Source organism: Chrysoperla carnea, chromosome 2 (assembly GCF_905475395.1).
Source record: "Chrysoperla carnea chromosome 2, inChrCarn1.1, whole genome shotgun sequence".
Taxonomy (NCBI): domain Eukaryota; kingdom Metazoa; phylum Arthropoda; class Insecta; order Neuroptera; family Chrysopidae; genus Chrysoperla; species Chrysoperla carnea.
In genome coordinates, this window is record NC_058338.1 from 37,446,660 (window position 1) to 37,459,145 (window position 12,486).

A 12,486-nucleotide genomic window follows, 5' to 3' on the forward strand; every position below is an offset into this window, starting at 1 on the left:
CTGTTAACTATCAGCTTCGCTGGAAACTTTAATTTTAAATACAAAGATTATAATGTTATATAATCTTCACTTCATTTGCCGTCACTTTTTTTGTTCACAATTTCGTTGGTTTTAGTTTGTTGGTGTGAAACCCTAATTCTGCTCGGGCTTATTTTAACCGTTGAAATGTCTACTTTAAGATGGTCTATCCTATGTGTATGGTTTACTTTTCATTCAACCGCTTAAAATCCTGAAAAACCGAAAAAAACTATTTTTCGTCTGTAAACACGATTACTCCAAAACGAAAAGAGATATCAAGCTAAAATTTTTATGGCGTGCTCAGGACGTAAAAAGTGAGTTAAATTTAGTAAATGAGCAACATAGGTCAATTGAGTCTTGGATCCGTAGGACCCATCTTGGAAATCGTTATAGATAAAACAAAAATTTTAATGCAAAAAGTATTCCTTGGAAAACAAAATAAACAAATTTTGTTTGAAAATTTTTTCGTAAATGTCACCGTTTACCCGTGAGTGTGAAAATTACATTAGGAACATTTAAAAAAAAGAAAAGCTCAACCTTGGTCAAATTGTATATTTTAAAATGTAAAATGTGAAAATTGGAACATATAAAAATTTTTTTGCAATGCCCAAACACCTTGGAAGATGCATTTTACAACATTTTCGAAGACTTAATTTTCTAATTTCCTTGATTTTAAATAACGGTTAAAAATCAGTTTCGTCTTCGATCAAATTGTACATTTAAAATTTTTTATTACGACGTTCAGAGCCATGCAGCCGGGCCTTGCCATGTATACGGCTTGGAAGGCCAATAACTTACCCATGTATTGGGTCAATGTTATTGATAAAATGTGGTGTGTCAACCATGCTCAAATTTCTGCATGGCTCTGAACATCATAACAAAAATTTTAAAAGTACAATTTGACCGAAGACAAGACTGATTTTTAAGCAGTATTTAAAAATTTCAGATTATCGATTAATAAAAAGACTTTGCTAACATAGTGCTAGTGAGAATAATAAATAAAATTCTCTTTTGTAAATATTATAAATCGCATGCTATTAAAAAAAAATACTCTAGTAACATTGACATTTTAGCAAACGTTGATCAGTATTTGTCTATAAAATTATTTACACGGGGTTTATATATACGAAATTTTTTTCCTTTTTTCAACCCTTTATTAATAAAATTTCCAAAAATCCGTTCTTAGTATGCGTCTACATCGCAAAATGAGTAACTATATACGCTAAATTTTAAGTCAATGCATAGGTTGTATAGTTTCAGAGATCTGGTATTAACTATTAAAATTTCTATCGAAATCGAGTTTTTGCAGAATGGCACATTTTTTCGAACATGAGAACGTTAATGTTTGTGTTATTTTGGGACTCAATGGTACTTTAGCTGACTTTAGTTGGATGAATGTGGTTGTGTCAACCAAAATATATCGGCATGAATAAAACTCGAAGGTGTTGTTTTAATCTTGCTTTTATAACCTAGTGTTGATATTGGTCTCGATCTTGTACACTAAGAATTTGTATTGATCTTGGTTTTGCAAGAGGCTTGGTTTTTACTTAATCATATTCATAAATTATGACAGTTACATGAAACTTATTAGAACTTGGCTAGGCCATAGAATTCCTAAATTAATTCTTAGGCTGGAATTAATTTGGAAAAATAATTTCAGGAGAGATTTTAAAAAATTTAGATCTATTTCAAATTGTAAACGGGTCAAAAAATATAACAAATTCGTTTTTTAATATATATTTGTGAGACGTTTAAATTAAAATTAAAAACAAAATTATAAAGTTTCTCCAGTTGGTCTGATAGTCAATTCTGTAACCTGAAAAAAATAATAAATTGTTAGATACTTTACATTATTAGTAAATCAAAGTATGCTTAGCGCCATTTTTAGTGCCCATTTTGTGTGTATGTTTGTAGGATCTCCTTAACGGTTAAACCGGTTTTGATTTTTTTTTTTTTGAAAAGTCATTTGATTGGGAGTGTTGTTAGCTATGTTTCAAATGCGAGTTTAGAGAGGGATAAGCGAAGAAAAGGAAAGTGAAGACTATAACGCGGTAGTCAGTTTGGTTTTAAAATTGAAATTCCCAGCAAGGTGGGCGGGTAGCTGCTAGTATCTAATATGTTAAAAAATCATGCTGGCTCATGTGAAAAAATTTGCATTCTATCTCGATTAGTCTCCGAATGGTTTAATAATAAGAGGGAAATAAGAAAACACTAGTATTTATTAATCAAAATTTTCTTTTCAGTCCTCCATCCTGGCATTGGCTCTCCTACAGGGCTCGATTCGTTTGCCTTAAAACCCAAAAGGTAAACGTCTTGGCAGCGTCCTTCATTCTCACTAAAAGCACGCTTTGCTCGCTTAAAATTTTTTATATAAAGATTTTTTTAAAGTTTTTTTTAACAAAAACATTATTTATAGATTTTTTTGCCATTATTGGAATATTAATTCTAGAATAAAATATAAGTGAGTTAACTTACGTTTACAGACGGTGGAGTAGTCATTAAGTATAACACTGCATTTGCAACATCGACAGGCTCTAAGGCTGGTATAGTCTTCATTATATCTCTAATTGATTCGATCTTATCCAAACCACTTGCTTGAAGAATTTCGGTTTTTACTACTCCTGGACTAATACTGGTTACACGAATTTTTGATTTTTTAGCTGCTAGCTCTAAGCGTAATGTTTCGGCTACAGAAGTGACAGCATACTTTGATGCTCCATAAACATTTAAAGTTGGAGCTTGAGAAGTTAATGGAAAATGACCGGCTACACTGTTTATATGAATTATAAGTCCCGCCACATCATTCTCTGTCATTATTTTGACTGCTTCACGAGTCGCAATACATAAGCCAAGTAAATTTAAATCAATGACGGTCTTCCAATCAGATGTTTTCCCTTCTGTGTTTATAAAAATATTTTTATATCTAAATTTTTCGATTTAACTCTATATATTTGGCAAAACCTACCTGTAAGATTAGAGTGTCGACTAGTTCCAGCATTATTTACAAGTAAATTAACGCCCCCTAAATTATTACGGGTCCATTGAAATGCAGCCAAAATATCTTCTTCAATAGTCATATCACATTTAATTGGATGAAATTCACCAGATTCATTTTTTAAATCTTCTTTTAATTTATTAAGACGATCTATTCTTCTTGCAAGTCCGACAACCTAAAATTTATAATTAAATACTTTTAAGATAGAGTAGTTGAGTTATATCAAATTATTGGCGGGTCTTGGCAAGTAAGGTTCTTATGTGGAGCTTTTATTTCTAAATGCGTAATATAAAGTCATGTTTTACGTTTTCAAATGAATGGATGGATGTATGAATGTTTCAGAAAAACCCTCAACAAGGCTTATAAATATTTTAAATGTAAAATAAAAAGAATATGTCTTAACAAATTTTTGGAAACCTGTTTGGTCTAAGATACGGTATAAGGTTTGCGATTTTCACCCATCTGATAACCAGATGAAACATATTTTTTATGAAATTTTACTGATTTTTAAACGCTTCTATATGGGCCGGATGAAAATGGTATATTTACATATATATATTGTTGCATGTATGCAATATTGGCAATAAAATCAAATTTTGCATGGATATAGATTTGTGCTTTGTGTTTAATTGTGTTCGCCAAACTCTTAGTAAGAGTATTTTATAAAGTGATAGCAAGTAACTATTATTATGATTTAAATAAATAACCTACTTTTAATCCTTTTTTAACTAATTCAATAGCAATACTTTCACCAATTCCAGCACTTGCTCCGGTAACAACTGCTACTGCACCATTCCATTGTTCCATTTTAAAATGTAAAATTTGTATAGGTACACTTTCAAAAAATATCTAAAATGTTACTTTTGAACAAATAATCCAAGCTATGTTTTCCAGTAAATAAATATATATTTACCGAATGCTTAGTAATTTTATATAACTAGTAAAAAAACATAATGCATCAAGGCTGTTAAAAATATTATTTATTTATTTTTTTAATTTGATTACAGGCTGAGCCAATAATCTTAAGTACACAAGTTTGATGTTTTTTAACATGAGATAAGAGAATTTATTCTTAAGAATTTGTAGTAGCTATTAACTATAACTTTGGAACCTTATATTATTAGGTGAAACCATTTGGCGGAACCCCTCATTAGACCCTTAAGAGAGACCCTTTTGCTTCTTAAAGTTTAGTGAAAATTTTTATATTTCTAAAATGCACCGTAAGACAATATTATCAATAGACAGATATATAATTTCGATGTGGAAAAAAAAGTTTGAAATTGCTCTCATTTGTTTAAAAATTTAAGCATTGCATAGCAAATAAGATTTTGGGGCACACAATATAATAAGGTACAATGTACAAATAATCAGTCACTAATAAAGTATCTAGAATATTTTTACATCAATGATAAGAGTAAAAATTATTCAATCATTTCTCTTTTTTTTTTTTTTTTTTTTTTTAAATTATTCATAGTCATTGTGGTTATTATTTTATAAAATTAACAAAATGACAGCGATAAGCAATTAATTGGCGACACAAACAATCATAGATTTAAAAAAATATTCTTTTCACATTATTCGAGCCTTCAAGAAACTTTAGGTGCCATTTTAATGGCTGTTGAAGAGGGTATAAATATTTATCTCCTTGGTAAAAACAAACAAGAAATTATAGAACATATAGTTTATTGTATATCATTCACAGCTCTAGTTCGTAATTCAATTAGTAGAAATAGTCTCAACTCGAAGTCAACAAGAATTCATCCTTATAGTAAAAATAGGCTTTTGTCCACTAAGAATAAATCGGTTGGATAAAAGGATCGGTTTCTAATGATTCATCATGATGTGTAGATAACAAAACACAAAATTATTTTTCATTAAAAATAATGATTATTATTATTTTTATAAAATAATGATTATTATTATTTTTATAAAATAATGATTATTATTATTTTTATAAAATAATGATTATTATTATTTTTATAAAATAATTTTAGTAACATTAGGCATTCAGTCACGTGACAGCAAACACCAATCAGAAAGTTTTTAAGGTATTACGTCACGCCATGCTTACACAAAAATATTTGTATGCCAAGTCGTGATTTCATTCAAGACGACATGACACTCTACACTGTTTTCGAAGTAAATTTGAATTAGTTTTTGAAAATGAAGAATACATAATGCAAATAGTATTTTTTTTAAATAATACTTTTTTGGAGTAAACCACATAATAATTTAATGTATAAATCAATTTTTTAAATTTAGGACAGTTTCGTACATTCTCGGATTTTTTTAAAAGTAAAAATTGATGACACTGCGCACTAATGATGATCTCTTGTAGAGATCCGAGATAAAAATTGTGTATTTCACTAATTTAAGCAATAAGTAGTAAGATAAAGGAAAGGAATACGTTGGACAGTAGGGAAATCAGGCTCTCCATAGAGGGTATACATTATTCAAGTGTATAACGACGCAAATTAAATCCTTAAACCACCACTGCTATTCAAATGTTGGACTCTTCTACATTTTATGTTTCTTTTTCTAGAACCTCATCTATATCGCCACGTATGCTGGGATTTAAATGAACGTGGTGCCGTTGGCGAAACAATATTGCATTTATGTTTATTAAATGCAACATCAATTCATGCTGATTTAGCTAAACGACTTCTACGATTTTATCCACTTATGATTAATGATATTTACATGTGTGACGAATATTATGGTAGGTATTATGTATAAGATATTATTAGCAGTACATGTACCCAATGTACCCAATTGGTATCTGTGATTGGTAGAATATAGCGTATAGAATTTGATTAGCATGACTGAATAGATGGATAAAAAAAATTCCTTGCAGGTTTTTCCTCATATAAGAAATATCAAACAACCCCATCTGCTACAGTGGCTTTATATTTTCTACATAACGATTTTCTGCCTATTTATTAGTCATACAACGTATGTGTAACCGAGTTACCATTTTAAATTACTAACTTTTACAATTTAAAAGGATATCTTATTTGAAACGTGCCCGAGCTGGCACTGTACTACGAAATTACTCGATGGTCAATCAAATTCAATATTTGGTTAAGAGGCCTCTTTTTGAGCTCAACTTGATACATTAATTTTTAAAGATACCCATATATATAGTCCTTGAAAGATATCCAGCCCTTGCCCATGTCTTGATCAAGGTTAATATATCAAGGCTTAGTCCGAACTCGACATAGATATAAATAACATGATATAAATTTCCTTTCCTTTATGCTAACCTTTATGCAAATAACAAAGCAATTTAAATATACTTACTATTATTTTATCTTAAACTTATAAGCACTCGTAAAATATCGGTGAGAACCAACCATGATAGATCGTAACAAACGCGACATTTAAATATTTTTTTACTGACACCCAGCCTTGATAGAGAGCGATAAATCAGGCTTTGGCCATTATCTGACATCCAACATTGAAACGATATTATCATTCGATATTGTTACAAAATTAGGCAGTTTTGGTTTCAAGCTTGGCTCAATGCTCAAGTGGGCAGAATATAAAGTGGGCAGATAAATGTTTACTATAACTATGAAATAAAGTTCTCTTCATACTATTGCATTATGGGTCTGTCAATTTCTAATCCAAAAGGATTTAAAATTAGTCTAAGGACTTAGACCTAAATATTTGTACAAAAATTTTCTTTCTATAATTGTTTATACAGACATTTCTTATTTTCATGACGAAGGTGAAAATGTTTTACATTGGGCAATTGTCAATGAAGATCCAGCCATGGTTAAATATCTATTAGATGCTGGTGCTAACTTTCAAGAACGTTGTTTTGGAAATTTTATGTGCCCAGAAGATCAAAAAGCATCACGATGTGATTCCTTAGATCATGAATGGGTCAATGTTGCACCATTCACAAACTACCAAGGGTATAGTTATTATTATGTCATTTATTCAAATCACACACTAGCGTAATATAATTTTCTTGACTTTTTTACGCGACTTTTGACTTTTTTGATAACGTAACGTTATTATCCGCAACGATGTCAATATAAATAGGAAGTTGTATTGTAAATTATATTTCGATTGTTATATTTCCATTAGAGATTCGAATAATCGATTATTTTAATTATTATTAAAACTAAAAATTTTATGTTTTAAAGCTATGTGTATTGGGGCGAATATCCTTTAAGTTTTGCAGCATGTTTGGGCCAAGAAGAATGCTATCGATTAATTTTGGCACGTGGTGCTGATCCTGACGCACAAGATTCAAATGGAAATACGGTTTTACATATGCTTGTCATATATGAGAAAACGGTAATAATTTTTCTTCGACCTCCAATAATCAGTACTAAAATTATCAAACATCAGATTATTACAAAGAAACCTGACAATTTTTTAATTAAGTTTGTATTATAGGGTGAATTTCATTTACCTTATTTTTTGTAGAGGGGATGGGGTGATAAAATTTTACACATTGTTTTAGTCTCGATAACATTAATTGAGATGAAATTACTGCAATTTCATTTCGTTATTCGTTGCTTATCAGAACATTGACTAGTAATGGAATGTACACTTATCCTTATAACATCTTGAGTTGTAATCGAAATGCTATTTGAAAAATTATGGATAAATTCTGATAGGTATTCGGGAAAAATAGCCTCGGGAAAAATAGACCGGGAAATATAGATCCGGAAATATAAATCCCAAACACATGAGATATTGATTTTTGATAACTCTGGTATTGTTGTACGAATTGGTTTGGTTGAGTTCGTCGACCGATATAGGAGTTGGTTGGTTTCTGAAATTTAAAAAAAAAAACAGAAAACGGAGATATTATCGTAAACTATATCCACCCGATATTTTCTTTGTGCAAAGAAAATTGTTGAGTTTTGATTTTGATATATAATATTTATGATATATAATAATTCAAAAGTTTGTTATTACATAAATAACGATGATGATTAATCTATAAAGATAATTTAAAATAAAAAACAGTTTCATTGAACGAAAATGTTAATTATTTATTTGTTTATCAATAAATATTTGTATCGTTCGTAAATTTTCGATTTTAACTATATATGAACATTCATTACTATCTAATGTATTCTTGTCAGTTACTTTTTTTCAGGTGTTTCTTCCGAGTCTATTTTTCTGGTCTATTCGTCGCAAATTTTTCCGAGTTTATTTTTCCAAGTCTATTTTTCCGGTCTATTTTTTCTGTCGCTATTGAGTCGTAACATTTTTATCGCTAATAAAATTACATCTAACATGGAATGAGAAGACCCTTTCAAAAATAAAATTCGCTTTATAATATAAAACTCCAAAAAAGTCAATTTGATGAATAATGGAATATAATTAGACCAATTTTTTTAAATATATTTTGAATATTTTGATCTGGATTGTTTTGTCTGAAAAGACTGTGTCATAATTTTTGCATAATGTGTTCCGTTTTCAATTTATTAAGAAAAACTAATTCAAAATTTCAAATCTAGGGTCATAGTACTCGAATGTATATATAACTTCCGATTCTGAATCTTACTTAAACTTACTCTTTAGTAATGAATTTTTTCTGACACGACACGATTTGAGCTTAGTATTAGTAGGTTTTAACTCCACTCCAATGCCATCAAAATTTGGGAAGAAGAAATACGGTAACAAACGCCAAAAATTACTAAATAATTTTAAATTTTTTAAAATCATTTTTGTATTGATATATATCATAAAAATTCACGTGATATATATCGGATATATATCATGATATATATCCTCGAACCCTGCTCGAAACCTAATAGAGCGAGGTTATTTTTGACCATAAATTTGAAAAGTATGGCCCAAATTTAGTAGAATTACATACTTGGTTTATCAAAATTGGATAAAATTTGGATATGATAGAGCAAAATTAAATTTTTTGGATTCTGATGACGTCATAAAGTTAAAAAATTTAATTTTTTTAATAACACAGGCAAATTTATCCGATCTTCTTGGAATTTTTTTTGAAACCAACAAATTTTGGGTCATTCTTTTCAGCTGTGATGTCAGTTTTTCTCTAGCTATCACATATGTGCTTAATTCCATTACCAGATCTCCACAATCTTGAAACCTAATAGAGCTAGGTTAATTTTGATGACAAATTTGAAAAGTATGACCCAAATTTAGTAGAATTACATACTTGGTTCATCAAAATTGGATAAAATTTGGATATGATAGAGCAAAATTAAATTTTTTGGATTCTGATGACGTCATAAAGTTAAAAAATTCAATTTTTTTAATAATACAGGCAATTTTTATCCGATCTTCTTGGAATTATTTTTGAAACCAACTAATTTTGGGTCATTCTTTTCAGCTGTGATGTCAGTTTTTCGCTAGCTATCACAAATGTGCCTAATTCCATTACCAGATCTCCACAATCTTGAAACCTAATAGAGCTAGATTAATTTTGAATTTTTAAAATCATTTTTGTATTGATATATATCATAAAAATTCACGTGATATATATCGGATATATATCATGATATATATCCTCGAACCCTGCTCGAAACCTAATAGAGCGAGGTTATTTTTGACCATAAATTTGAAAAGTATGGCCCAAATTTAGTAGGATAACATACTTGGTTTATCAAAATTGGATAAAATTTGGATGTGATAGAGCAAAATTAAATTTTTTGGATTCTGATGACGTCATAAAGTTCAAAAATTAAATTTTTTTAATAACACAGGCAATTTTTATCCGATCTTCTTGGAATTTTTTTTGAAACCAACAAATTTTGGGTCATTCTTTTCAGCTGTGATGTCAGTTTTTCGCTAGCTATCACATATGTGCTTAATTCCATTACCAGATCTCCACAATCTTGAAACCTAATAGAGCTAGATTAATTTTGATGACAAATTTGAAAAGTATGACCCAAATTTAGTAGAATTACATACTTGGTTCATCAAAATTGGATAAAATTTGGATATGATAGAGCAAAATTAAATTTTTTGGATTCTGATGACGTCATAAAGTTCAAAAATTCAATTTTTTTAATAACACAGGCAATTTTTATCCGATCTTCTTGGAATTTTTTTTGAAACCAACTAATTTTGGGTCATTCTGTTCAGCTGTGATGTCAGTTTTTCGCTAGCTATCACATATGTGCCTAATTCCATTACCAGATCTCCACAATCTTGAAACCTAATAGAGCTAGATTAATTTTGACCATAAATTTGAAAAGTATGGCCCAAATTTAGTAGGATTACATACTTGGTTTATCAAAATTGGATAAAATTTGGATATGATAGAGCAAAATTAAATTTTTTGGATTCTGATGACGTCATAAAGTTCAAAAATTAAATTTTTTTAATAACACAGGCAATTTTTATCCCATCTTCTTGGAATTTTTTTTGAAACCAACTAATTTTGGGTCATTCTTTTCAGCTGTGATGTCAGTTTTTCGCTAGCTATCACATATGTGCCTAATTCCATTACCAGATCTCCACAATCTTGAAACCTAATAGAGCTAGATTAATTTTGACCATAAATTTGAAAAGTATGGCCCAAATTTAGTAGGATTACATACTTGGTTTATCAAAATTGGATAAAATTTGGATATGATAGAGCAAAATTAAATTTTTTGGATTCTGATGACGTCATAAAGTTCAAAAATTAAATTTTTTTAATAACACAGGCAATTTTTATCCCATCTTCTTGGAATTTTTTTTGAAACCAACTAATTTTGGGTCATTCTTTTCAGCTGTGATGTCAGTTTTTCGCTAGCTATCACATATGTGTCTAATTACATTACCAGATCTCCACAATCTTGAAACCTAATAGAGCTAGGTTAATTTTGATGACAAATTTGAAAAGTATGACCCAAATTTAGTAGAATTACATACTTGGTTTATCAAAATTGGATAAAATTTGGATATGATAGAGCAAAATTAAATTTTTTGGATTCTGATGACGTCATAAAGTTCAAAAATTCAATTTTTTTAATAACACAGGCAATTTTTATCCGATCCTCTTGGAATTTTTTTTGAAAAAAACTAATTTTGGGTCATTCTTTTCAGCTGTGATGTCAGTTTTTCGCTAGCTATCACATATATGCTTAATTCCGGGACCAGGTCTCCACATTCTCGAAAGACTTTTTATAGAACCCTTTAAAGTTTAAACACTCTCAAAAAATAATAATTTTGGGGATTATTTAACTTTCAATTGTGTTTGTTAATGATATATTAGAACATTTGACTTTGAATAGTCAAATCGAATTTGCTAATTGTAGTGACCCAACACCTTTCTAAGAAGTTTGTCTTTAAATGGTTGTTTTGGTTGAGAATGAGATTTTGTTTATATATAATTACAGGTTACTTTTGATATGGCATATGAAGTCGGAGCCAGCTTATCCGTTCGTAATGTACAAAACCTTACACCTTTAACATTATCTGCAAAACTTGCTCGTATTGAGTTATTTTTTCATATTTTGAATATTGAAAGAGAAATTTATTGGCAAATTGGTAAGTTTCAAATACACATTTAATCTATAGAAATAGATCATCACAATCAATACCATGATTTCGAAAACAACTGATCTGATTTTGATGCTGCATTCACGGAAAGGTTCATTTTTTGGGCGATATAATATATGGAATGCAAAATGTGGAACTTTTAAATGAGCTGGCAGCCTGTCAATTAAAATTAAATCCACTGTATAATATGAATTGCAGAAAAATACTTATGAATATTACTTATAATACTCTTACACTTAAGTATACCATCTGGCCAACTCAGTAGCCAGCCAGTCTGGCTTATTGTATAAAAAAATATATTATAGCAACTATTATACGGTATTAGTCAATCACCACAGGTATGTGTATCGACTCTGTAGCTAAAACGAACAAAAAAGATAATCACTGCCACTAGTCATGTATATTATTTACAGTATAGTAAACAATTACTGACAATTTCGATAAACCATACATTTTATGGTTTTATAACAAAAATTTTTGTACTCGGAATTAATGTGTAATTTTTTTCGCTCGGGATTAGGGTTTCATAAAACACTAACCGTATCAGAATTCATCTCGCATCGGTTTCGAAAAATTTCGATAATTTGCTCTTCTAGTTATTGTTACTATTGATCTCGGTCGATTCAGTCACGTTGCATGCACTTTCGAGAAAAAAATTAATATAAAAATAGGAAAATTTTAATTCATTTTATTATTCAAAGCTCAATGATAGTCTCGATTATTTTCACGTGCTCAACCTGGGCTTGGAAATTTTCTGAACAGAAATATCGGATTAATGTGAAGACCTACTCGGAATTTTGAAGGGATTCTTTCATTGAAGATTTCTATTTGACTTTTATGGCAGACTTTAGTATTACTATTTTTTTCAACATAGTTTTTTCACGAGGCGATCTCAAAGAGAAATTCACGTATGGAAATCCCAGGGGATACGAACATAAATATATACCTTAATCCTTGTTGTTTCTGGTAAACGTAAT

The 12,486-nt window shown here is 29.6% G+C and overlaps 2 protein-coding genes across 2 annotated transcripts in view; one reads left to right on the forward strand and one right to left on the reverse strand.

Annotated features, from left to right (window-relative positions):
• LOC123292667 (transient receptor potential cation channel subfamily V member 5) overlaps positions 1-12,486 on the forward strand; it is a 39,929-nt gene that overhangs the window by 11,943 nt on the left and 15,500 nt on the right. The window contains exons 5-8 of the mRNA XM_044873380.1: positions 5,556-5,732; positions 6,744-6,933; positions 7,168-7,321; positions 11,347-11,497. Of these exons, the coding sequence (XP_044729315.1) occupies positions 5,556-5,732; positions 6,744-6,933; positions 7,168-7,321; positions 11,347-11,497 (672 nt within the window). The remainder of the gene's footprint in view (positions 1-5,555; positions 5,733-6,743; positions 6,934-7,167; positions 7,322-11,346; positions 11,498-12,486) is intronic.
• On the reverse strand, positions 1,760-3,946 carry LOC123294143 (farnesol dehydrogenase-like). The gene is made up of 4 exons (XM_044875238.1): positions 3,725-3,946; positions 2,984-3,188; positions 2,494-2,915; positions 1,760-1,834 (listed from the first exon to the last, which is right to left on the reverse strand). The coding sequence occupies exons 1-4, from the start codon at positions 3,818-3,820 to the stop codon at positions 1,793-1,795; spliced, it is 765 nt and encodes a 254-aa protein (XP_044731173.1). The 5' UTR covers positions 3,821-3,946; the 3' UTR covers positions 1,760-1,792.